Consider the following 27559-nt stretch of genomic DNA (forward strand, 5'->3'; position numbering starts at 1 on the left):
GAAACTGATCCAAACATCCAGGAAAACAGCGTGGAAAAGTTTTATTTTTAAAATCATAAAAAAAGCATTAATGGTGAGTAATTAGCGCTACAACACTAAACACTGAGGCAAATTACATATAATTAGGACTACAAGTTTTAACATGACACACTGTGATCTCTTCTGACAATGCTATTAATCTCAGAGCTGCCGTCTCAGTTAAGGCACCAACGCCAACTCTCACCCTTCATGCAGAGAGGTTACAAGAAACCCAGCCAGTCACTTAAAGTGAGTGTGGACAAACAGGAAACATCCCATTCCTGCTTAGATGTTCCTTTTTAGCTCCACAGATATGCTACACAATGACTTGAAACACCAGCACAGAGGAAAACCCCATTGTGTTCCTGATCCTTGAGTTTCCTTCGACACAGAGAACCATCAGACTCACCGGCTGTGGCTGACTGAGCGACTCAGGAACATTTAAGAATAAAGCTATGCAGCCATGTAAACAAAATAAACACATATTTGAATCCTTCTCATAAATAGTGACCCTAAAAGATGCTTTATCAAAAATTAGATCTAAAAAAAAAAAAGTCTACGTGCTTGATTTTTACTTGTAAGCTTACATGGAAAATTACACAATGGCATCAAGACTCTTTGTATCAACATGATGACACACACACAATCACTGGTGGCCAACTGGGAGGGCTGGTTCTACAGTTTCATTGTGAGCTTTTAGGTCATGTCACTCCCTGAGGGTGGAAGAAAATTAAAATGAAAAAAAACAGTGAGACATAGTGAGAAAAGCCTCAAAATGAGACGGGGGAATAGTTCACACTCACTGCGGCACATCATGTATTAATGCACGCACACACACACACACCCAAGTAGAAAGGCCAGGTGCTAAAGACCCCAGTTTAAACACACAATTTTATGAGTTCTCGGCGAGTTAATTAGGACTAATTTGAACCCAATTTAAGCCTTTAAGTGGGCTGGGTGACTCAGCCGAGTGACTAAACATAAGAAGACATGGCACAATTTACTCAAGAGGGTATATTATGTAGGAGGCCAGGGCACACGGTCTTCTTTGAACACATAAATCAAACTTAAATCAACATGTCGCTGAAGATCCTATGAATGCTAATCTGCAGTGACTCACCAACCTATCTGACTGGTTAGTGAGAAACACAGCTGAATGAGCCAACACATGGGCGGAACAGTAACAAGGCCGGTGTCATAAGGAAACTCATCCTACAATAGGTAACTCTAATAACTATATATCACTGAAAAGCTAACTTGCCAGCCAGTCAGTACATACTCCCGAGCCTCTTTCCACTTCCTCTGCATTGTGCCTTTTTATTGGCCCCTTCAGATTTTGTGCACTATTTCACTTAAGGCTTTTAAAGAATAGAGAAAAAAATCTTTCCAGTGAACAGGCTCGCTAACTGCTCACATGTCGGGTAGCCAGCTCATTAACTCAACAGGACAAAGTTCAAACTCTTTATTCCACAGGCCTCTTTGTATCATCAGCTCTCACTTCATAACTGCAATATACTGCTTTATTTACGTTTATATACCCTTAACACGCAGTGCAGCACGGAAATGTCAAAGATTGACAGTGCTCTGAAACCCATCAACATTGGCACAAGTTGACACTAAGGATTTGATAGAAAACTTCTCAGTCGGTTTATCGGAGCAGCAAACCTTCAGGGATGACAGAATCGGTGGGAAGTGTCCCTGTAAACAAAGTTTACAGCGCACTGTTTTCTAGCAAACCACCAGAACAAAGCCTGATTTAAAATATCACTGGCCTTTGGCACACATGGTTAAAAACAAACACACACATTCCAGTCTGCGTGAAAGGATTAAGCCACAGTGGTAGCATAAATGTACAAGAACCAGTTGTCCCTGCACGACAGGAATAAAACTATTAACTACAGAAATCAGTATCACACCACTGCTACTGTATTAGAAAGCATTTGCATCAATACAATATCCCAGTTTTTTCATTAGAAAAATTACACAAAATAACTTGAGGGATAAGCCACTGTTTAGTATCTGAAGCTGATGTGTGGAGCTCCAGCATTACAGTCAGTATTGGGAAAAAATGTTATTGGAACATCTTCATAACCACACATGATCTTCATCATCAAGTGACTCGAAGCAAATTTACATATTTCAGGTGGGGGTTTTGAATGGAGCTGGGTTCCAGACCTCCAAAAGTGAACGAGAAGTCTGGAAGTAGAAGTCACTGCCCATTACCAGATATGAAAGTCAATGTATGGTCAGTGCAGCCCCCACTGTTTTATCTTGTTATGTCTCAGCTCACAGTTTACAACTTAACATATACACACACACGCAGTCTGTATTCACAAAAGACGTGGGAAAAAAAGAAGGGGGGGTTTGGTCAGCCGTGTCTATGCACAAGAAATTCAATTAAGCAGACAGCGGGATGTCTCAGAAAACCAACCTCCTTTCAGCTCAATATGCCCTCCAAACAGTCCCCAACACTCCCCTTCAAGCTTCCCAGCCAACCTCTTCACGCCATTCAGCCACTCCCACAACATTACCATGACCCACTGAGGGCCCTTTTACCGGGTTCCCATTCATGCACTTTCTTTCCCAGTGCTTCTTTGGCCATCCAGTCAGATAGGAATCTATATTCTCATGAGCCAAAAAATAATGTCACATTTAACAGAAAAGGTGTGAAAGCTCGAGCAAAGCTAGCTGGAGAAAAGTTTTACACCCACTTCTTCCTCTCCTCTTTCCTGTCTGGCAGGCAGACAGATGCTGTTCATTTAGCACTTGAGCGGCAATCCTCGAGCTTGTCTCCTAAATGCCCAGGGGAGCCACTGGCATTTGGACAGCATTATATAAAGCCACTCTGTAGAGCTCCCAGCACGGACAGACCTGACCTCACAACATGGTCACTCCACTCAGATTTCAAACAGCCACTAGAGTAAATCTGTGCTGGAGAAGAAGAAAAGGAAGATCGTTTTTCTGACTAGTCTTGCCATGAAGATACTGGCATTAGCCAGAGGGGGCTCAATTCAGAAAAGAAAATTGTTTTGACCCCCCGTCAAAACAATTTTCTTTTTTGAATTTTTAAGCAACGATATAGAAAGTATTTATCGAGAAATGTGATGAAACACCTGTTTGATCTGCATGGTTCTGGGTACACTGTGAGTAATAGTGAAGTAGTGTAGTCACTGTTTACAAGCAAGTTCACATACAGATTTGATAAAGCTCATTCTCATCATTACCAATGTATTGATTATAACATCGTATAAGGTCTGTGCATCATTCTCAGGGATGAAACCTTAGAGCCTGAGCCTCAGGGGAATGCAATGTCACCCACATCTAACAAAACAGCAGCTTAGAGAGGCACTAGGCTGCTGCAGACACAATATTGATGTTACATAATGACAGCTAAACACCACCAAAAATGTTGTGTATTAGCATGTGAGTGTGTGTGTGTGTGAGTGTGTGTTCAGATTAAGGTCTCCCTCAGCTCTCCTTCATGCGTGCTACCATCCTTTTGTATTTGTTTCCTTCACAGTTTTCGTGGCACACAAGTTCCAGGAATGTCTGATGCATATCATGTGACCCATCTGATGTGATTTGAATGGTTGAATTCCTATATACTGCTGCTGCTGCTGCATCAGTGTAGATTAAAACTGAAATTTCAGCTACCTAGATGGGATGATTCCCACACCAGCCCAACACATGCCAAACAGATCATGGTGTGTTATGGGTCCATGTGGTGTGACTTAGTGTCCTCCCGGTCCATCATAGCATTTTCATCCCTGCTTGCAGCTTCCAGCCATGTGTTTAGGTCTTAAAACAGGGACATTGATTTCTGGTCCCATGCCACGTATTTTAAATGGGCCCTAAGAGGACATGAGTGCTGTTCTGCAACCAAAGACGACAATGATAATCATCAGATGACCCCAAAAATATATCTATGTGCTTGACTCCCCCACCGATCCATCTAAAAGCTAATAAGATAAGTCCTCCTCCTTAAAGACCGTGGGTGCAGTGACCTAAATCAGTGCAGACTGATGGGCTAGCATGGGACTGAAACAGCCACTTAAGGATCCTGTGTGTGTGTGTGTATGTGTGTGTGTTATAATCGCCCCAATCACCATTTCACAGTGGTGGTTAAGCCAACCCCCCATTTAATCCTTCACCACAATTCTGATCAGCATATGTTGTCACGTGCTCAAAGCCAGACTGTGTTAATCTATGAGATTATTGATACAAAATGCCATCATTTGTGTCCAAGTTAGATTTTATGTTGGAACTTGTTGATGGTTTTTTGTGTGTGTACTCACCGTTGAGTCCATTGGGGATGCTCCGGTGATGGTGTGGTGCCGACAGGTCGTCCATGGACCTCCTCATGGTGGATCCTATCTTACTGTTCTCTGCCGGCTTGTGTATGTGGTTGTGGTTGTGATGATCCGGGCTACCAGCACTACCGGTGCTGGACGTGCTACTCCCATCTCCAACATCCCTGACTGTGCTGGTGCCCCCATTCAGGTTGGTCAAACTGGACTGACTGTCTATGGAGCTCCTGGATCCTGCACCGTTTCTCTCCTCATCCAGCATGAGGATGATCTCCTTCAGTTCAGAGTTCTCCCTCAACACAGTCTCTTGGTTGGCCTCCAGCTCCTTCAGCTTCATCATGTAGGTGCCCACCTCCTTCCACATGGCGCTGGCAGTGTAGCGGCCGAAGCGTTGCCACTCCCGGGACAGCTTCTTGCCTTTCTGCCTGTCGTCGTCCAGAAAGCAGCAGAGCTCCCGAAGCTCATGGTTATCATCCTGCAGCTTCTGGTTGATCTCCTTCAGGCTCCGGATCTCATGCAGATGCACCTGCAGCCTCCGGTTGATGTCTTTCATCATGTTGCCATGCTCAATCATCAAGTTCATTTTCTCGCTGTCAACCCTCCTTAATTTCCTGAGCAGCTCCTCTTTGCTGCACCGCAGCAGCTCATCGTCTGTCAGCTGGCTCAGGTCATCCTTGGGCCCCTCGGACGGATTCTTAGCCATGACTGAATTAGCTGGTTCTCAGTTCGTTTATACCGCGGCTTGAAATTAACTTTGAAATTTTAACCTAACCTCAACTGTGGAATCGTGTTAAAATACATTATCCAGACCTGAAATATTCCACGATGTTCCACGGGCCGATAATGAAGAGGGAAATATTAATGTGATGCTATGGCAACCCGTGCATGAACTGAATGCCCTCTCAGTAATCTGCTACAAGAAAACAAGAAAAAATAAGAAAAAGTAAAAACCTGTGTGTGTGTGTGTGCTTCTAGGTTTCTACTCACATTCCGTCAATAACACACTATGCTTTATTTTTAAATCGAGCTGCACAGATTTCCAATCAGGTCCTGGTCCGGGCGCTGCGTCCTGTCAGCACAGCACACCGCGTCCCATCGCAATGTGCTCCGTCTCCTCTGGACATCACTCGCTTTCCAACGGTGGCAAACAAGAAACAACGAAAAAAAAAATAAACAGAAGGGTAAAAAAACACGTCTACCCTTACTGCGCTGCCTTTTCCGAGAACAAGTACTGTTTCACAAACCGTCCTCTACAGGTCCGCGATTTACCGTCAACAGAGGATAAACCTCTTTGCAGAGGTAGTGTGTTGGTGGACGGAGGACTCAATCCTTTTCCACCCAGCCAGCTCGGAATTATCAGCAGACTCCCCCCTTCTCCTCCTCCTTCTTGTCTAAACACTAGGGTTTGAAATCATTCAAGAGGATTTCGTCCAAGACGGCCAATCAAGGCGTGGGAGCAGAGAGGAGAGGGCAGCAGGTAGATGAAAAGTGCGGCGAAGCCTCACCAGGCTCAGCCCTCTTAAAGGAACAGTGAGGCGCGCAGAACCACGGGAACACACACACACACAGGCCACTTTCTTATACTTCTACTACATTAAACACACATTTATGTCCAGGAAGTTTGACAGTAATTTGTGTATCGTTTCTGCATTTTTACCAATTATTAAATTGATGTCATCTTTAAGCATTTAAAGATTTGTAACTGCCCTAATTATTTAAAATAAAAATACTTTATATCAACAGCCTTCATCTTATTACAAACACTTAGTGTTAGTTTGGAGGAGTGACATGTTTGGAGTCTTAATCTTCTGAAAAACAACAGTTTAACAGGTGCTTTTGAGGATTTCTCTGCATGGTTGCAGCGCCCCCGTGTGTACATCAGCAGTAAAGTCCAAGTTAAATTGGAATAAAATCAACATTGTCAGACATCAGAGTTTCAGCAGTGGTTTATTTTTAACCATAGTACAATAGAAATGTAATTATAGAGTTAAAGGATTAATGTGCAAAAAATACATCAACAAGTGCTCAAGATAAAATATCAGACCCCAAAAAGATAGACTCCATCCTATTATTGATCATTTCATAAGACTATACTGTGAGGTTAATGTGGGTTTGATTAAAACATGATCTATTAAAGATTAAAAAACAATAACTATGCAGCATGTGGCTAAGGCACGAGCAGCCCAGTGTCACCCCTACAGAGGATTAAGATCTTGTTCCCATGTTGCAGTACTTTACACCCATGTATTTATTCATTATGCTGCCTGTGTTTGATGTGACACCTCACTCCACTCTTTGGTCTGAGCGTGCCAGTGTCCAAGATGTCAAACGTCTGTCCCGAGACCAGAACACAATGAAACCTCTGGATCAGCTTGGCCATCACGACTTTGGCCTCCATCTGAACACACAGCGCCACTTGGTGAATTTAGTCAGTCTGGTTATTTATATTGAAGGCTTGGGTCAATTATATAACACACACACACCTGAGCAAAGTTCTGTCCCAGGCATGAGCGTGGGCCGAGGGCAAAGGGGTAGTAGCAGTAATAAGGCCTTACAAAGCAGATAAGAGATGATTACTATGTGCTGCTTTCCTCCTTACAAACATGTCATCATGGTACTTACTTGGGAGCATCAGGGTGAAATCTGTCTGGATCAAATGTCAGTGGGTCCTTGAAGAATTTGTCCATTCTACCAGTCGTGTAGGAACTGAACTGTATTTCAGAATAATACATATTGTATTTGAACGGATGTAACAGTATGAAAAAGTGTGCGGATCATTAAAACTCTGACAAGTCAAGTAAACATTATGTGTGCATGAAGAAGAAAAAATGGCCTCTGTGATGAGGGATTTAACCATGTGGCTGTTTAGTGACTCACTACAGTGGTGAACCCTGCCGGGATGTGGATCCCGTCGATGACCATATCTTCCAGAACATCACGGGAAGTGCCGGGAGCTGTCGGGTAAAGTCTCAGGGTCTCCTTAAGCACCTAAGCGAAGCCCAGAACATGAAGAGGGTGCAACATTAAAAATTCTTGTTGTCTAATTAACAACAACTGAATGAATGTGCGACAACACATTGACACATGCCTGTGACAAATACACCAGTTTCCCCAGGTCGTCATAACTTATGTCCTGTTTCATCCCGATGACATCATCCACCTCTTTTCTGACTCTGGCAAATGAAAATCCAACTTAAAGAAACGTGTGTTAACCAGCTGTGTTTTGAAATGCACTCATATGACTTCTTACTTCTTCAGTATGTCTGGATGTCGTCCCAGCTCCATGATGCAGAAAGCCAGTTGATTGGCAGTTGTTTCTTGGCCTGAAATGTCACAATTTGACAAGATTGAATCAAAAATCTATCATAGAATAGAGCAGATGTAAAACAGACACTAAAAAGTTGTCTGTCTTTCCAGGATCAAGTAACACATTTGTGTTGCTGGTGGGTAATGGAGACTTGTCAGGTCGTCTGTCTGTAGACTTGACCATCTGTAAATTCTTATTTACAAGACCTAGGTTCCTAAATTAATTGCTATTGATGTTTTGTGACTATTTCACTTCACTTTTCTCAGATAAATGTGACTTTGTTTCTCATTCTCCATGATAAAATGTCATATTACCGTAATCTTTGGACAATTGTCCATGTATAGACCAGAAGATTTCTGTCCTGAAAAGACACCTGAAACTCACCGGCAATGAAGAATGTCACAAAGTTGTCCAACATAAACTCCTCATCTTCAGCAGTCATGCTTTCTTCTGAAATAAGAAGAAAATGGACATGTAGACCAGAATCTCAATCACACATGGTCCACATTCAACATGTTAGGATATGCTTGTTAAAGCACTAACGTAATAACTCTTAATATTATAACACATTATGGACCTTTGCCAGCAGTTTTTATGATCTGTGTGAGAATGTCTTTGGGGACATCCTCTCCCTTTTGCATGGCAGCCTTTCTTTCCTGGATCCATCGAGCTCCCGTTGCTCGCAGCAGTTGGCACGCTTCCCTCACTTCATTGATGAACGGCCTGTTCTTTGGATTTAACTGGAATAACAGAGAGAAAAAGTCTTAAGATGTAACAGGTGTTTTTACATTCTCTCTATATTAATCAACACTGAAGTAATACCTCAAAAAGTGTGTCTCTAAGATAGTACATCATCCCCTTCAGACATGTCTCGATGGCCATGGGGAATGGAGATTTGTTTGTCAGAAGGTCTAAATCCACACCAAAAGCCACCTGAAGGTTATCAAGGATACTGATATAGTTACAAAACTTTTCAGATTAGATAAAGGCTAATGCAGCAGGGGCTATAATATTTATAATAACACAGTACCTTGGCAATAACATCCAGGGTGACACAGTTCACAAGGTGGAGCATGTTAGCTTCTGTTTTACTGTCAGCAAATTCTGTAAGTTTCAGCATCAGTTTCTCTGCCCTTTCATTGAAGGTGCCCATGAGACCTCTCAAATACCTGAAAGTAATAGGAGGTTTAAAGGGAGGAGGGAGGAATAGCACGTCTATGGCAAAATCATAAGAATGATGAAAAATAAGCACTGAGCTGATCAATTCTATCATTTTGAAAATGACTCACAGGCTGCTGAATGCAGGGTCCATGATCCGGCGCTGTTTATACCACTGCTCATGATCCCGTGCTGTCACCAGACCATTGCCTAAGAACCTTTGGGGCAGAAAAACAACAAGTGAGAAGACAAAATACATTTGTGATAGACACCAGATAAGGCTTTCACTACATGCACATGCATGCATAGGCCTCCTAGAAATGTTATCATGCAGTTATGCACAACACACTCTCAATGAGTGATTTGTCGGATGCGCCTACTGAGAAGCACAGTATGTGAAGAAACAAGCAGCCATTTTTGAAGCAATGTTGTAACCATGGATGATATAATACTGTTCCTGCACTTTAGGCCAAATACTTGTAATATTTGTAATATTTGTTTTGTGTGTGTATACATTAGGATTGTGCAAAATCGTATCGTGTGCAATTATTCGTCAGAAAAACTGTCACTGATTAATATTTACCACATTGATTGCGGCGATTAGTGGCCCGTCATGATGACGCAATTTTGTGTGCGACTACTCTCACCATCACCCGCAAGCGCGCACATGTGAGCCCACAATAACAATAATGGCGGAAGGCAGTGGTATTCAGTTAAATGATGCGGAGCAGCACGTTCCTAACAGAGGTTCAACGTCTGTCACCATAAGCCGGAGTACGAAGAAAGCCGAAGAAAGAGCAACGAGGCCACAACGCCGGCTACCGCTGTAGTATATAATGCTGCGCATGCGTACGCGACATGCATTAGGTGTGAAGCGTGGAGCGTTGGTTGTTGCCATAGTAACTGGATGTTTGCTCGTATTTAAAAGAAAACTTCGACTAGAAAAGCTGCCTCCCGATATTTATTTATGGACTCCACAACAAAAAAAGGAAAACATTACAACAGCGAAGTCTCCTCCAGCAGATATTGGAAAGAATTCCACTCAGCCGAGAATCCGCGATACGTTTAGTCATTGTGCTCCTTACGAACAAACTAAGCGCTGGAAGAACGTAACGCAGGTTGATTTGCACAGATTTAAATGTGAAATTGTCCGGTTTGTTTGTAATGTTTTTTTCTGCTGCTGTTCTATAGTGTGAGTGAAAACATGCACTAGTGTGGGACATATTCCAGTCACAGGTTAATTTGCACAGACACATTTTTTTACTTTAATAATCACTGATGTGAATTTGTCCTGTTTAATTTTAATGTTGATATGCACTGCTCTGTGACCTTAAGATAAGAACACAGCTTAACCTGTTAGTAGTTAACTTGACTGATGATTTGTCGGTATCATTTTTAGAACAATGTGGTGATTTAGAGTCAAAAACATGTAAGTGCAATTATCATCAATTAATCGTCAAATTAATCGGTGTCGGCTAAATGCCACAATTAATCATGATTAATTTTATATATACCAATATCGCCCAACCCTAGTATACACACACACACGAGGCCATTTAGGTACATTAAAAACATCACAACAATTCTAACAGTCTAATAACTTGCCTTCGACCAAACAGAGAGAAAAGTCTCTTGTAGACGAATTTGTCTTTGGGGTACTTTGGGGACATCAGGATTTCCTGAAACCAGACCCATTCAAATTACGATTGCATAATACATGGCAAAGAATGGCAAAGAATGAGACCAGTAGTTGAGACTGGACTATTTCGTTTGCAAAGGCATTCACAGACCTATCACATTGTGCACTTACACACAGTTTGTTGTGTAATGTTTACCTTGGTTGCCTCTGGACTGGTCGTGCACACAAACACGGAATGCAAAAAATTAATCTTGAAAACAGATCCATACGTTTCAGCCCTGTAAATGGGAGAAGCATAACTTTAAACATCTGTACTTGACATTTTTAAGTGCGAGTACAAGAATGATTACGTTTTATTGGACAACAACAAACTACACACACAAGAAAATATCATTAAAAAGAAACCAACGACGGTGGAGTTAGCCATCTATAGCCAAGAGCTAACTATTTGTTGTATGTTGCAGACAAAGACTGTGCACACAGAATGGCGCACTTACCACTCCAGTAACTTGTCGTGAAACAACACTTCACTTTTCATTATCTTCAAAATCGTTGGTGTATGTCCCAAGAAAAAACTGTGGGCAAAAAAATGTCACGTTTAGTACGAGTTTGCATTACATATAGCTAGCAACTAATATGACTTACCTGTCTCTCGGGGGTCCAGGTATGTGGTCATATTTCATATGAACGTGTCTAATATACAAGCAGTAACCAAGGAACGCTATGACAAGCAGAAAGACGAGAACTATAAGCGCCTTACCAGCCAAACCTAAAAGCAGGCTGAAAATTGCCATTTTGCTAAGTGAAGTTCTAGTTACTACGACGTTATGCTGCCTGTTTGCGAGCACACCGCGAATGTGAAGTACATTACATTGAACTCAACAGTACTTCCGCACTACTGCTGAAGGGGAAGTAGAGGTGAAATCTTGATTGTAGAATGCCGAGCATAACACGGGCTCCATAGCTCAGTGGTTAGAGCACTGGTCTTGTAAACCAGGGGTCGCGAGTTCGATCCTCGCTGGGGCCTGTGAAATGTGTGTTTTTAGTTTTTTACGGTTCTAACATCACAATTACAATAAACGACATTTCCGATATTATAATGGAAAGGTTTCTGTGCACATTTCCAATATAATTATTGGACATGTACACACACATAGTTATTATCCAACATTATAATATTATCTCGTACAATCAATGATTAATTAAACCATGTCTGATGAGTGTTTACTATGTGTTGCCCTTATTTGCTCATTCTTGAAATAGATAGTGATATCTGGACTCAGACTGGTAGATTCAGAGTCCACTGTGTTCACCATGACCGTACTGTAGAGAGTTTCTACATGTGTATTAGTTTTGATTTGAAATCATCATATGTCCCACTGTATGGAGTCAGGATGGCTGATAGATTAAACCAGGAATAAGAGACCCTTTTTGTTTACGTGCCATCACATAAAAGCATTGTCAATGTGCAGCACCAGTAATCCTAAAGATAATGAAGCGCATCAGCACCATCTAGGGTATAAAACATGAAAGTGCAATAAAATACAACAGGGCAATAGTTCTCGGTATTAACCATAAACCATGATTTTTATGAGTCATAAAACTCAAGCATTTGCACAAAGACAATAAAAATTGATTAAAGTCTGATCAAATATTTAGGCTGAACCAGGAACATGATTTGTGGATGTTTATTTTTTCGCCCCCTTATGAACTAGATTTCAATATTTTCTCTATTTTTTATATGCATATGTAGCTCAGATAGAGATGTTTTTAGGCCAAATCGTGTTAAGTAGAACCATAACTTTGATAGGCCTGTATTGATGCTAACAGTTACACAGTCAGGTATAGGCTTTTCATTATATACCATAAATAGCTCATGCATTAAGACATACACTGTAATAAGTCTGTTATAAGAACCCAGAACTTTCTCTGTAGCTTTACAAAGTGATTGAGTCAAAACAAGGCACCATCAGTTCATAATATGACGCAGAGGTTAATTTGAGTTTTCACATCTTTGCAAACTCCCCCATCCGAGGCAGGGGAATTCCCTCACTACTTAAAAAAGGAGCACACGACTACGTAGATAGATGCACTTCACGCATCGGTTCCTTCCTGCTTTCCATCCAGCTGGTGAAGCAGGAAACCCTCTCACTCAGTTGATGCAATTACACACATCTCCAGGAGGACTGTAAAAAAACAGTGTAATTGTCTGAGTCAGAGCAAAATGTCACATATAGGTGTGATGAAGAAATGCAGACAGAGGCTAAGTGATGCAGATGGACATTGTGAATCTAATGTTTGCTCGTGTAAATGTAAATACGCACATTCTGCATTGCTAAAGTGGGGGGCTGTCACTAAGTAAGCGTGAAAGTTGTTGCTTTAACTTATTAACTGATTTCTCCCTCTGATCCCCAGCCTCAGCCTGCGCAGCCTCCTATTTATATGTATGATAAAACAGCTTCAAACTCACACACACTGACTTTACATTCTGACAGAGAGATGCTGATACATGTATCTCAATCTCAATGCATGGATGGAGATATGTATGCACACACTATAGGATTAGTTTGGTAAATGAAGCTGTTACTAGCTCCTCAGGCACAGTGTGTGGGCTAATTACACTCCACCACGACTTCATATGCACACAGTGTGTGTTTTTTAGATCAATACTTCAATAGGCATTGCAATACTGAAAGTAAAATACAATTGTAATTTGAAATAACTTTTAATTTAACCCTGCAGACAAGCGGGTCTGTCCTGTCCTGTTGAGAACCTTGTGTTCTAGATCACTAATACACCAGAAAGACTGTCCTCCTGACACTGTCCTCCTTTCTGATAAAACTTTGCCATCAGGTTTGTATCCAACAGGCTGCCGTAGCTCCCCAAACATCAGATCCTCCTTCATGCGTCTATGTTTCTCATCTCCAAATGGATTGCAGGGGCCAACAGTATATACCTTATTTTATTTAGGCCTGTGGTGGTATTTTAAAGCCTGTGCATTTAATCATGATGACCAGCAGGTGGTGCTCTATGTCAGTTTCCCCAGTTCCTATCATTCTTCCATGTATGTGCATTTCTTATGTTAAAATAAGAGAAGGAATTTATTAAAAAAAACAGAATATGTGTTCTAATTTCCAAACACACCTGTCTGCTGCACATTTAAACAAGTTTTTTTTCCTGCTCATCATTTCCTGCAAGACCAAATCATACATTCTGATCTAAGACATCCAGGAATCTTCATCTGACCTACAGCACCACTTTCTGCTTCAATCCGGCCATTTTCTACCGCTACAGCCACTTCATACCTGTACATATTGTTCACAATAACCTCAGAGCTTGTCTGCATTCTTATCTTAAAAAGAACAAGCAATCATATTTTTGGTCCAGGGTTCTTGGCTCTGTGTAAACGCTGGAGGCTGGTGGCTGTTTGATGTTGTTATGGCTGGCCGGCTGCCGCCTTAGTACTACTGGATCTGCAGGCCCCTGTCATGTCCAAAGATATTGTGTTGGCTGTTCTTTTGATTATATTATCAACAGAGAGAGCGGGAGGGAGAAAATTAAGACTCCCACTGGACACGAGTAAACAAACAAAAGTTTGTAGAGTCTGGTTCATCCGAAGAATGTCAGGTATTCAGACTTCTCTGAGGATATTGATGTCCAGCATTGGGATTATCATGCTGAATATTGTTCTTGCTTGATAAAACAATTTGCCAGTCTTTGGTTTGCTATAGAGAGATGAAGAGTATGGAAAATGAGGAGTAAAGGTCATTTTGCCACAGACAGATGTTAAATGGGGTGTTGTGTCACTTCCTGTATTAAAAAAAAAATACCACACTTCCTTTTAAGGTTTTACGTGTTTTAAAAAAGATGCTAAGTGGCTTAATGAGAACATTGTTACACCATAAATGTCATCACACCACACTAGTCATGCCAAAGGGTCGGTGCTCTAAGCTTTGTGGTGCAGAGGAGTTGGAAAAGACTGAACAAAGTGTGTACGTGTGTGCATGATATGCGATGGAAAAGTCCCATTGACTGTTTTTAGAAGGGACAGGTCATATGTCTGTGCTGGCCCCCCTAACATACGTCTTAACAGTGGAACTTTATTTCTATCATGAAAAACTTGTGTTTTTCTCCTCTCAAGCAGAGGCTCCATTTTGAGATTAGTCTTGCTGATCATCTTAGAACAAGGGCTTCCTCTGTGTCAAGCAGGTTAAGGAATGGGATAATTGAAGCTCTGGATAATCCATAATATCCACCGACATCCACTGAAGCATGTGAACGTCTTTGCACATGTGAAGTTGCACGTTGCAGCATTCGATTAGCTGTGTAAGACCCTCGTTGTTGGACTATGTGAGTATGTTTGTTTGTGCGGAGTTAACCTCATACCAAGCGATCATCGAGGAGGGAGGTTGTGGGACGAGGCAGCCTGTGTAACGGGAGCAATGAGGCACTTGAAGGGCTGTGCTGTGTTTGCAGGTCCGCCGGCCGCAGTACACCCAGAGGAAATCTCATGTTCCTGCCAGCCTACAAAAGTAAACAGATCTGTAACCACAGAGGCCTGGCACTAGGCCTGGGCCACCAGTGCTATAACTAAAGGAATGAATCACACACATTCACCGCCTAAAGTGAAGGTGCACGGCAAAGAGTTCATTGAATTTTTTGGTTTCAGTCTGCTCACATTTTGAGTGTAAAATCGCATGAAGCTGAAATCATATCGGTCAGCTTCTGTAAAAACCACCTCAGTGCACGTAAGCTGTGAAGTGTAGTCATCAGCTTTTTAAATCTGCATTTGCCCGGAAAACTCCTGCTTCACTCAATATTACAGATAACATCTTTTAGCTACAGAGTTTTGAGACCTCCCTTCTCTTTTATGTTCACTTTTCCTCTCCCTCTCCCTCTCTCTGTCTTTCTTTCTCCTCTGTTTACCCTCTCCTCTGTCTACACATCTGCGGTTATTTATCTGTTATTCTGTGGCAGCAATGTGGTCAACATGTGTCTGGCTTCCCTCCACACAGCACTCATCTGTAGTCAACTTAGGAATCACTGGAGGACCATAGTAGACCTACCAAGCTCCTTATCGTCCATTCCACATAGATGGAGTTCTCCTTGTCTCAACACACACGTCAGTACACATCCTCTGCTAATTGGGGCCCTCTTTTGACCTAATGTTCTATTGTAAATGTATTTACATCTCTTCTCTGAGGTCAATGGGAGCAGCGAGAAAAAGGATATGCATCATGACCTACTGGATTTAGAGTATGTGAGAAGAGTGTTTGGATTGCCTAAGCCTAGGGATTTGCAATACTCTGACCTTTGAACCTTTAATCTCAATGTTATTTAATCCTCTGGAAAGAGTATAGCTTCAGAAAGCATGATTATAGGCATAGATCAACCTAGAAACCATAGTGTGAGATGGATGTCAATGGCTGTTAGTTAAAGGCATGCAAGAGCTTAAGAGGTTAGACGTATGTTTCATGCTGTTTTGCCGGAGCAGAAATTCGATTTGTCTTTTGTGGAATTTAAAGGAACGTCTTCCACCTTCTGTCTTCAAACGTGTGCGTCCAAACCACAACCGAACATTAAAGAATGTGTCAAGTGGTGGATTGTCTTACAGAAAATGTTGGTTTTGACTTGCACTGCATGTGAACCCCTTGTTATATGTAATGGAAAGTAATCTGATGAAATGTTTTATGTCTTCACTTTCTTTCTCTGCTAAAGTGTACTAGCAGGATTTAGCAGTGATACCTAAAGGAATCCTGTCATCGCTGTTGAATGTTGAAAAAGGATATTTAGATGTTGCAGCCACATTCTCATTACTTCTCATCAGCCCATGCCCTAACTCACAAAACCACAAAGTGTATTTACGGATTACTAAACAATTTAATATGACAACCTACATCAGCTTAGCTTAGTGGTTAGAACTCAGAACATTATACAAGAACTTTATTTTAAGGGTCTGATTGTGTATGTGATTATCAAAGAAATTTTCACAAGTATAAACAATGCTTAAATGAACATTTTTGACATAAATTGAATCAAACTTAAGAGGTTTCTTGCTGAGAAATTGAGAACATTATAATATTGCAAAGACTCTCTTCTTGATGTTGTTGAGTCGTTTTTGTTTCAACACATGCAGCTCCTAAAACAACACAGGTAATCGTTTGGGCAAGGCGTCTTACACAAAATCAACTCATCATCGTCTATGAACCAGCTTCTGCTATTTTCTTGGCTACCGTGGCTACGATAACACTGGTTCAATCACTCAGCAAGGTATTTGAGAGATGTGATATATTTCTACTTGCTTGCTACGATCTCCTTATCACAGGCGTTAAAATACAAAGTATTACTCTACCACTTATTTTGAAAAGTTTTGCTCTGAGTGCTCTGCTATGCTTGGATCTAAAGTGTGGAAAAACGACACATGAAGAGCTCAGATGATGAATGCGAGTCCTTTATATATATATTTCTTCAGTATAATTGCAACAACATATCCATAGAGCACTGTAGTACAACACAGAATGAAACACAGACACCTGTTGTAATTGTATGAAGTGATATGAGGCAAGAGGTTTCCCTTTTGTTAATGGGTGCCTTCATTTTTTCAGTCCGATTAGTGCACCATGTTGAGTATAGAGTCATTTCAAAGCTTAAGCAAACTTAAAAAAAAGAGAGAACAGACAAATAAATACTGTACAACACCATATATGTAATACTAGATTCAGAAATCACAAAAAGATCATGCTTTTCTCAACAGAACATTTACTACATGTATATGCACCTTCACATAGGCCTAATAATGCAGCATTTCCGGCAAGTTTCCCTTCACAATAACACTATCATCAAAAAAAAAACAAAATGGCAAAAATAAAGTGCCTTCCTTTAAAATTGGTGATTCCAAAATGCTAATGCTGTTAGCATATATGCATCTGGAGGCAGAATTCCTGAAAAAGGGGGTTGGAGTAAACATAGAATATGAGTAGATAGAAAGGACAAGTCCTGGATTGTTAGATAGACTGAGTGTTGTTTGTTAACTGAGGTGTGGATTTTAACACAACTGCTGCTGTGTTAAACATTAACCTTATCAATCTCATACTCCATTCATGATGGCAAAAGACTGAAATATTTGGTAATGCTGTCTCTAGCTCCTATTGCAGTTACCGTGGTAATAAATGAATGTCCTTTCTATCTAATCAAGTTCTATACATAAATCCAAAGACCCAAAACCACCAGCTTCAACATCGCCCCCCCCACACACAATGCATCAACAGTTATACGCGTTCCTGCTTTACCGAAACTGCACTAAAGCATTATCTGTTCATCACTTCCAATCTGGATTACACACACAATATACCCCTACTAATCTTTACCCCAATACACTTTGTACAAGATCCAATAGTGCTCCGATGTCGAGGTAAAAGAACAAATTTGTTTGTCATGGTGAACGAGTCCCCCTGAGAACATTATAGAGACACATCTACAAGCACAGTCTAATCGCTGCTTATTTTTCTCCCTACATTTGCACCGTAGAGACTTGGAGGCTGGATTTACACAGGCACCAACAGTCTGATTTTTATCTCTTTGGCACCCAGATCATAGGACTTTTTTTCCTGGCTGTGAAAGAAAACGTGAGGAAACACATGAATTCAATCTGCGTGTCAAAACATCTGAAATCAAATGCTGTTCCTGTATCTTTACCGCCATAAAGATTATTCTCGTATTAGCAGGCTTCACAAAAACAATAGAATGTTTCAAATCCTTTCCTTTTTTACTCTCTGGTTGCAAATTCTTAAATAATGCATTTTAAAAACTGACTAAAAAGTACATTACTGTGAATGAATGTGGCGTCTTTTGGATCTTGATGTCTCATTCCTTCTCTCTTTAATCCTTTGTAAAACCCAAAGGATTATACGTTGTAGCAGCATAGTTTGTATAGTCACTGTTGTGTCATCAACATAACCGGCCCATATTTATATTATATTCCCTAATATAAAACCTACAAGAAGCAGGATCAGGATGTTTATCATATGCACTCCAGGATACCATTAAATAAGCCAGTAGGTTAGACATCACGCTTACATGCACCCAGGAGAGAGTACTGGATATAAAAAGAATAAGCTTGATGTCATGCCAGATGTCTAACAGGTTGGCAAGCGATGGGACAACGCTGTTGTTATTTTTTTGTATGTGTGTGTGTTTCTTTTAGTTCAATTCACTTGAACCTGCTATCAGGACACTGTGCCAAATCCTAAATTGAGACAACCAGACTTCACAATCATTCCTGAACCCCACGAACTTCCCAATCAACACTGTAAATTTCATCCAATGTCAGGTTTAGATGTATTATGTCATAACTTTTTTATGGGATGCTGTCTCCTCTCAAATTAGGATTGGGCCCTCTGACACTCTGAGTTAAGTGGTAGTTTTGGCTGTGGTCCCTCAGTACTCCCTGGCCTCTTCCAGTTCATTCATGAACACATCTTCATGAGGGTTTTCTGGGCAGCTCAACCCATTATTGGGTGGCCGAACTGCGTGAAAGCGACTCCAGTCTCCCTTGCATAGGATCCAAGGCAGCACATCCACTTTGAAGTGTAACTCAGGTGAGAACTCAGTGCTGATAAGGTTTGGCGTGCCTGCGCCTTTCCCTCGTGTGATCAGCCGTCCACTGTCGTCATAACAACAGTGCTGTGCTGCAAGAGTAGATGAGTCGCTGGAAAGCGCTGAGCGGATGCAGCTGCGTGCTGAAGGCTTGTAGATGTCCAGGTGCTCCTTCGGCCCACTGGCATCACGCCAGCGGAACGGCCGGCCATGAGTCTCATCATAGACACTGACCACAGTGTATGACACTTCAGATGGGAAGGAGCAGGGACAGTTGGGTAACTCAGACAAAACCTGGTGGAGGTACCTCTGGAGGAAGTCACTCTTACAATTGAGCCACTTCTCACAGCTGTCAACATCTATCAGAGAGGGGACACAAATACCACATTAAACTGTGTTACAGTTGTAGCACTGCTGATAGAATGAACAGTTGTTACTTTGGAATTAAGTCAGCATCATATGCTAGGCATCACAGCAGGCCAGATCTAAAGGGAATTCTCTTGTGACAGGATGCAACACTAATCCATTAGCCAAGGAAAGCCACACAAATCCAGTTGTGATCTGACAGAATACAGTTTGTACAACATGTAATTGAAAAACCGCACCTGTTCCAAATGGCTCTGTGCCATTCTCCATCTCAAAGGGGAAAGGCTCTACCACAGTGTTGACATCACCTAAGAAGACATCAGCATAAGATGAAAAACTCACTGGCAAATTTGAGCACAAATATTGGAAGCATTAACCTCACCAGGACAGGGCTCCAGGTCACACTTTGAAGCTTCGGTCAGAGTGCAGGAGTAGCCACAGGACTTGGTCCTCTTCCTCTCACCCTGTCCACATGTCACTGAACAGGGTGACCAGGGTGACCACTCCTCTGTGTCCTTCTCTGTGGGGGAGAAAACAAACTGTTCACACTCCAGATACTTACGTAATACTTACACGATTAAAAGAGCTCTACATGATGCTTTTGGGCAAAGATGAATATTACAGGATGTACTCTATCAAATGCACTAATGGCACACAACTTCAAAGTGTTGATTGGAATTATAAACACAAGCAGACAAATCCCGCTGTGTTGACATGAGCTCAGCATGTGTGCCTCTGCACTGAAAACCTAGCATAAGATTTCAAAGTTCCCTGACAGTCCACACAAATGACAATTTTCTCCTGGCCTAACCTTTCCCATGCAAACCCATGTTCTTTTTAGGCAGGCTTCAGTAAAATTAGAGACAGAGAGAGGCTGTGCTGTGGCTGTCCGCCTCCGCGCCATGTTTCCTTGTGGTGTTAATAACACTGAAAACAAGTCATTCTTGATTAAAGGCGAGGTGGGTGCAGAAATACCAGCTTGGGTGTAGCGAGCACCCAATTTTACTTTGTGGGTGCTGCCAACTCGCCATGTGGCCATACAGGAATGAGGGCTCAGGAGAGTCTTAATTACAGAAGAAGCTAAGGCAGACATCCGTGATTTATGTTCAGTCTTTAGATGTGACCACTTCATGGGCATTGTTGGCCTTTGCTGGCTCGTCTATATGCACAACAGATAAAGTATACTGGCAAGAAGGAAAAGGGGAAAGGACTGAAGTCAAACTTAAATTTGAACACCTGTTTACCACCACATTACTTTGTAAGAAAAGAGATTAGAAATCTATGAAAAATCTTGAAGAAATAAAGTTTTATGCTGTGGTGACTGTCCAGAGGTCGACATGAGGATTGACACTTTCTTTCTTTTTCCATCTTCTGTCTCTCACCTCTCCTCCTCTCTCATTATTTACTATTTTTACCACTGAATAAGTTGTCTGTGCAAGCTGAGACACAACACAAGTTATGTGCAGCCCCTAAAGCCCCCCGAAATTTTTGAACTCACTCAAAAGGCTGAGCCGCGAGGGCAGTGAGAGCTGCCAGGGTCTGGGAGAAGCGGAGGGAGGGAGGGTCCAAGAGGAACAGTGGGGAAGGATAAAAGGGCCGGCCAAATGGCCCCTGTCATTCTGTGTTCCCAATCTGCCCTCTAATTGTCCACAAGCAGAGGGCTGTTTTGTCCCACGGAACAGTGCCGGCCTCACGCTGCCATTAGCGAGCGCATCGGACCCATCTTCAAAAGACAGGCCTCTGCGACCAGCACGACCAGTGTCAACTTCAAAGTACCCATAACCCATAATGTCCTCATGGTCGAGTGCTCATGCTGCCTCGCATGCTGGCATCAGATGATTCTCTGTGACTGTGAAGACAGTTATCAGGCAGCCTTTCTAAGCCACTCAGTTGTTCTCACACATCTTCTCTCTCTCTACCTCCAGACAATACTTTTATCTCTCTGATATGATAAATTCAGTGATTTTCCATTCATTTCCTGCAGAATAATATTTTTGCTGGATGTCATCAGTTTGATGAAAGAGTTGTGTTTATATGGCACTCATACCCAGCAGACTGTACCACTTGGCAAAACTTACCATAGTAGCTCTGCATTGGATCCCAGCCTTCGTTCCAACGAGTATCCCAGTCTCCGCCTACTCCACTGGGTAGGGGCTCCTCACTGCCATAATCCAAAGAGTAATCTTCCTCCTCTTCTTCCTCGCCAGTTTCCTCCACGCCTGACCGACTGTTGCTGTCCTCACTGGAATCAGCATCGGTGTAAGTCCAGAACAGAGGCCAGAAAAGCTTCTTGTCTCCGAGCCAATCTACGGAGGAAGAGGGGGAGGAGGAAGAGGAAGGTAGCCAGTCTTTTTCCTTGGCTAGGTCCATCTCTACCTCCATCTGGGGGTCATCAACCACTTCAATGGTTACCTATGTAGAACAAGAGTGTCTTTGTTAATCCTAAGTGGGCCACAATACACATCCAACCATATCAATTAAATGATTGTGGACAGTATCAGAAGTATCAGTCTAAACTGGCCAACCACGACTAGAACTTTGCCGTAGCAGGAATGTAGAACAAGCATTTGACTGTTCAATACAGCTGTCTGCTTTTATAGCTATACGCAGTTAGAAAGGTACCACAAATACTTTTTGCAGCTTGACTTACAAGCTCTTCTTAAAATCAACCATCTAAACTACTTGGAGGAGTTTTTTTAGCAAGCGAACCCGCTCCCCGGATCTAAATCATTCCAGTCAGACATGAGCATGAGTACTCAGCCAACCAAACGATTCTCTCCGAAAGAGAATGTGAACCTTTACTCTGGATAACTACCTCTCATTACCTCAATATGACTCATCCTAGATGCTACAATGCTTCCAAGGGCCCACTTCAGCTGATGTGAAGACCAGGCAACAGTAAGAAGAGAGAGGAAAATTGTTTCTGAAAATTGCTGTGAAATTAATTTCACAGTCAGAAAAGAAGTGTGATGAGCTGGAAATGCTGGATTTGGGTACTTTTTTCTATATGTCAACCATATAGACAAAGCCAGCTTCATGATATTACTCTAACCACATCTTGATTACACTGACCAGAGTTGGATAGAATCAGTCCTTTAAGATAAGTTAAACTTTCTAAACCTTTCTGATTACAGACCTTTCTTTCATTTATTACATTTTAATTGGTAAAGAGATTAGTGAGAGACTATAAATCACTGTAACATAACAACAGACAAAACTGCTTCATGACAGTTTGTATCAAAAACATGTGACTCCCCACTCACCTGTATGTTGGGGTTCTGCGAGTTAATGTCAGCATTGGCCAGGTCTGGAAAGTTTTTCAGATCCAGGATGAAGGGTTTGGTCTCCTCCTCAGGCTCAGGCTGTGGAAGGACACCAACAGAGCGGTGCTGCTGGTGGGACCACCTCCTCTGGTGGCTGTGGGTCTCAGGCAGCAGACTCTTAACCTGGTTTTGTTGCTCTAACGCCTCAGGAACATACTGCACCCCGCCACTGAGATTTGGGTGGCCATGAGTCTGTTGGAAGGCACAGACAAATATGAGGGTTAAACTGTTTATCTCGACCTCAAATTATCTTGTGGAGAACAAACCAGAGAAAAACACAATGCAGAAAATGCCCCCAAGCCTGATTCTGAGCTAAATAAGTGCAGATACCACCTTCAATAAGTGTAAAAAATAGGGGCAACAAAGAGAGCTTGTACACACAACAGCATCTGGCGAATTCAGGGCTATTGACAAAAGAATATTGATTTATACTGAGTCTAAATACTATTAGTGCTCTGTTTCCAAGAAGGAACCTCGACACTATCCACCACTTCACAGCTTGGTCAGCAATTCCAAAAAGCCCCTGAGGCATCCAACAAACTAGCCAAGTGACCAACCATTTTCTTTTTTTCCCACAACAGTCATGGCATCCAGGCCGTGGACAAAGAGGGTCCTGTGCCAAAGAGATCCTCTTTTAGCTTTAATGAGAGGGCCTGGGAGGCGTGGGACCCCTGGACTGATGCAAGTGTGTCTGAACCTGCTGTGCTGCCGCCACTACAGGCACCGCTTAATTTGACTTTTCAGGTTTTACAGTTACTCGGAAGGAAAACAAACAGGAAAATACATTGCTCTTTGGGAATACTGGTGATTAACAGTGACATTATGATTGTGGAAAAAAATGTAGATTTGTATAAAGTATCTGGGGTACAGTCACGAAAATGTTCCTGTTTCATGTCTGTCTATTTCATGCCTGTCACTGGTCAAAACCTAAATCCAAACCCTCTAATTAACCCCTGTTTGCCATTCACTCTTGAAAATGCTAAATTGGCCTAAAAAAATGATTGGACAAGAACATGAGATTGGCCCTGAGCCAGTTTGTGGTCTGCTCAGCAAAACAGTGGCAGTTGAAGGGCTAAAGAGGAGAAGACATGTCTGAATTAATGACCAGTCACTTGATAATTTATGGTTATGGCCTCTAGAACAGTGTGTACTTGTCAGTACTGCCTGTGATTGTCCCATAAAGAACTTATGTGGTCGGTCAAATTCAAGAATGTGAACACATAAAGCCTGTTTAGAGGAGAAGTCTGTCAGGCATGATAAATGATGGATGAAACCAGCCCCCACCTAAACTCGGAACAAATAAATAATCTTGGGATATTTTCCGGAAATATAGATATAGATATATTACTCAAATGTAAAAGTGAAAACCACCCATTTTTACATCAAAACAACTGGTGTACATGAAGAAAATAAATGTGCAGTGTAACTATAAATTAAAAGAACTTTGACACTTTACTTGTTCAACAAAACTTGTTTTATAGATTTTAGATTTTTGGGTGAAACTGTCTCTTAATTGTGATGATAAATGTTTTGGCCCAGTTTTTTAACACATAGAGAAAAGAGTATTGGTCAGATAATTGATTAGTGTATCAAGCAATCATCGCAACTACTGTGATAATCAATTAGTTGTGTAAGAGAATTGGTTTATTGTAATCTGAGTATCAAGGACAAAGCAGAAGGTGTCAGCTTTGGCATGAAATCAATAAAAAAATATCTGTTATTGTTGTCTGTTTAATGTATAGTTGGAGAAATCTTCCAATATAATGCTGCAATGCAACTGGCCAGTGTCCACCACTGTCAAATATGACTATACACACCTAGTATTCACACACATGCCATAACAAGACACACAGACACAAAAAAAGACTAAGTCCAGAGTCCTGCAAGAGGCCACATACTTTCACACCCTCCTCATCTCGTCTTGTTACACATCTGGATCCTGTATTCTTTTGCCCTGTATATCACTCTCCTCCTCCTTTCTTCCTCCCCCTCTTCTCTCTGATCCTGCTCTCCTCCTCTCGGTAGTGGGGCTCTTGTGATCAAAGGCCCGATGGCTGATGGCATGCAGTGTGTTTAACAGGGAGAATATATGGATGCAGTGGGGTACCTGGCCTGGAGAGTGCATTCTCTCCTTAGACATTATAGACAACCCTCCTGAGTGACTAAGAAGAATGCATCCAGTTCAGGCTACTGTCACTGCTACTGCTGACGATGACACACATTCAGGTTAGAGAGAGGAGACTGGATGTGGGTAGGGGGGGCTGAGGTGAGGGGCAGGGACAAGATCCGGTGGGGTTTGGGGGGGAGCAGGCTGGGAAGGCATGCAGTGTGGCAGCCCTGATTTATGTGCCCGCAGATATCAAAGGCCCCTGCACTTGGCTGTTTCCAAACCATTACAGAAGAACAATAAACTATGAACGCTCTTTGATCGCCATCTTTTGCAAATGGAAACGGAACAACAATCAGGGTGGAATCAGGGCGAGGTTGTGCAGGCTGGGGTGGGTAGTGGGGGTACAAAGCAGAGAGAGAGGGCAAACAGGGCAACAGGTCCCAACATTTGGAAAGGAGGCCACTTCAACACAGCCCTCCTCCTCTTCTTTGCTGAGAGATGGGGGTAAAGTCAAAAACAGGAAATTCCACATTAACACAAAAAAGAGCCAATGTAAACAATCACATGAATGACACTTGACCTGCGCTCCAGTGTGAGAGATGCCGGGGGCTTGCCTTATTCTGGTTACATAAGCATCTCGTTACTGGGCACCCACTTTGAGTTTCCCCTCCTTTTTCTCTCTTCCTTTGCTAATCCCGCTTTTCCATCCGCCACTATTGGACACACATCCAACAGGTCACAGGCAAAGGTACAGAGTCACCAACTGCTGCCCAACAAGCAGTCAACACAAGCCCACTATCAGTGAGATTAGTTTCTTCTTCTCACTAATGATTCCCTCCACTTCCCTCCTCCTTTCCCCTTTTCCTCTCTGTCTCTTTTTTGACATCAATCAGACAGATGATGAGAGAAAGTCCCAATAGGGCATCCATGGGAGGCCACACAAGAAGGAGAGTTCAAAGGCAAAAACTGAACCCTGACACAAACACACACAAACAGACTTTGATATCCAAATACGTCTGTGTGTAACACAAACATTCCTGCAGACACACCGCATTCTGCACAATGTGTGTGTATGTGTGTGTAAAGTCTTTGGATTTATGATAGCAGGGTGTATGCCCAGGGATGGCAAACCTTACTATACATGGAGAGGGAAGTCAAACGAAAGAACTCAACCGAAGTGGAGCTCTTGATTGATTCATTTGATGAACATTTAGGATTAAAAATTAATAACCATCTGACATTCACATTTAAATATACAAAAGTATTTTGTGTTTCAAATATTGAGTAGCTTACATTAATATTCCCTAGCTTAATTTTAGTGCCTTTGTACTTTTATCATGCTATTATACACAACATTTTATGATGAATAACAGCTTTGTTTTTTGATATTTTAAGTTTTGTTTATGTTTTTTTGATAAAAAAAAAGGTTATTGTTCAAATCCAAGATGACATAAACACTGGAATGTTTTTTTGATATTGCTAACTGTTTAGCTACAGGTAGCAATATTTAAATGTTAGGCAAAAAATAGTTTGACAGGTTAATAAACAGATTTTAAAATTCCTATTACTTCTTTTTTAAGACAAAAATACACACAAATAACAAAAAAGAACTCACCTTATGAAGAACATTCTTGCGTCTGGTGGGAAAACTTGTCCCCAAACTAGCTAGAAGTATCGACCACAGCACGAGCAGCATCTGAAATCTCCTCACGAGCTCCTGACGCATCTTCTTTAGACTTCAAGCTTGTGTTAAAAGTTTACGTTTCTCTGCGCTGTTCTCACTCAGTTAGCTTCAGGCTTTTGAAGAAGTCCACCCCTTCCTTCTTGGTCCAGCTTTCAGGGGTAATAATTTTGTTTGTTTGTTTGTTTTTTTAAGCCTCGTCACTCACGAAGTGTCGCACTTTATGAAGATGCGCACCAGCGTCCAGAGGTATCCCGCGCGCTATCCATATCTGGCACCAGCGCCTCGCGCAGCAACTGTCAGTCCGTATGGCGGGTCGAGCACGACGTTTCTCTTCCCCATAAAAACCACAGTAAGTAGAGCTTTAAGTACCAGAAAGAAGTCAAACACCCCACGCAAGAATCTCCCCGTCCGCACCGGCGCTCGCTTATTCAGCTACTTTAAACTGTGACTCACTCGTCGTCGTGGGTGGGTGGGTGCTTTCTTCCAATACATTGACATCTGGAGTTCATAGTAGCTATGCTGTGCGTTTTGCTAGCTATCTGTCAGATGCGTTAATCCATTATCCAGCCTGAAGTTCATCCACCGGTTCCAGAAGATATGTGTATGTGTGTGTGTGTGTGTGTGTGTACGTGAGTGCGCACCGCCCAGCCAACCGGTTTCGGTAAACTTGCCTTTTACGCACGCATTCAGTGGGTTGATGCTGAGGGAGTTGGGGGTTGGATGCTCATTGCTCACAGCTGTGTGCAGGGAGGAGGGAGAGGGGGTTGCACTGGGCCACTGAGGTACTTGATAAGGTAAAAGGTTTCAGTTTACACGATACAATCTACCATTGAAGTTGTGCTGCACACCAGTGTACCAAAATGAAACACTCCCCCAGTAACCTGTGAAATCGTAGCTCTATATCTGGTGTTTTTGCAGCGAAACACTGACAAGTTATTTCTGTTTCAGAGCAATCCAATGTGAGCACTGACTAAGCTAATGAGGAATGCTATTCATGTCAGCGATGTATCAGTCACTGACATGTAACATGTTCGTCACAAGCTTTTAAAGTT

General features: G+C 42.0%; 3 protein-coding genes and 1 non-coding gene across 7 annotated transcripts in view; 1 reads left to right on the forward strand and 3 right to left on the reverse strand.

Moving 5' to 3' along the window:
- ccdc85cb (coiled-coil domain containing 85C, b) overlaps positions 1 to 5803 on the reverse strand; it is a 33721-nt gene extending 27918 nt beyond the window's left edge. For 2 of the 3 annotated variants that reach the window (XM_028398190.1, XM_028398187.1), the window contains exon 1: positions 4314 to 5803. In XM_028398190.1, coding sequence (XP_028253991.1) covers positions 4314 to 5028 — 715 coding nt within the window. In that variant the 5' untranslated portion in view covers positions 5029 to 5803. The remainder of the gene's footprint in view (positions 1 to 4313) is intronic. The other variant, XM_028398188.1, reaches the window with a different exon arrangement.
- Positions 5804 to 6253: 450 nt separating this feature from the next.
- On the reverse strand, positions 6254 to 11312 carry LOC114428698 (cholesterol 24-hydroxylase-like). The gene is made up of 15 exons (XM_028397335.1): positions 11075 to 11312; positions 10927 to 11004; positions 10626 to 10707; positions 10396 to 10469; positions 8922 to 9008; positions 8663 to 8801; positions 8455 to 8565; positions 8210 to 8372; positions 8017 to 8082; positions 7576 to 7648; positions 7414 to 7498; positions 7203 to 7313; positions 6948 to 7036; positions 6809 to 6875; positions 6254 to 6723 (listed from the first exon to the last, which is right to left on the reverse strand). The coding sequence occupies exons 1-15, from the start codon at positions 11221 to 11223 to the stop codon at positions 6574 to 6576; spliced, it is 1524 nt and encodes a 507-aa protein (XP_028253136.1). The 5' UTR covers positions 11224 to 11312; the 3' UTR covers positions 6254 to 6573.
- On the reverse strand, positions 6797 to 27135 carry ism2b (isthmin 2b). 2 transcript variants are annotated; one of them, XR_003669609.1, is made up of 7 exons: positions 26439 to 27135; positions 22654 to 22905; positions 21469 to 21802; positions 19773 to 19910; positions 19630 to 19698; positions 17681 to 19383; positions 6797 to 6808 (listed from the first exon to the last, which is right to left on the reverse strand). XR_003669609.1 is itself a non-coding variant. In XM_028397337.1 (6 exons), the coding sequence occupies exons 1-6, from the start codon at positions 26547 to 26549 to the stop codon at positions 18866 to 18868; spliced, it is 1422 nt and encodes a 473-aa protein (XP_028253138.1). In that variant the 5' UTR covers positions 26550 to 27135; the 3' UTR covers positions 16865 to 18865. The 2 variants fall into 2 exon arrangements, 1 of the variants encoding a protein (XP_028253138.1); XM_028397337.1 differs by lacking the exon at positions 6797 to 6808 and having other exon boundaries at positions 16865 to 19383.
- On the forward strand, positions 11384 to 11456 carry trnat-ugu (transfer RNA threonine (anticodon UGU)). Its single transcript has one exon. It is a non-coding gene; the product is annotated as a tRNA-Thr (tRNA).
- Positions 27136 to 27559: the final 424 nt, after the last annotated feature.

This window comes from Parambassis ranga, chromosome 24, assembly GCF_900634625.1.
Source record: "Parambassis ranga chromosome 24, fParRan2.1, whole genome shotgun sequence".
Lineage (NCBI taxonomy): Eukaryota > Metazoa > Chordata > Actinopteri > Ambassidae > Parambassis > Parambassis ranga.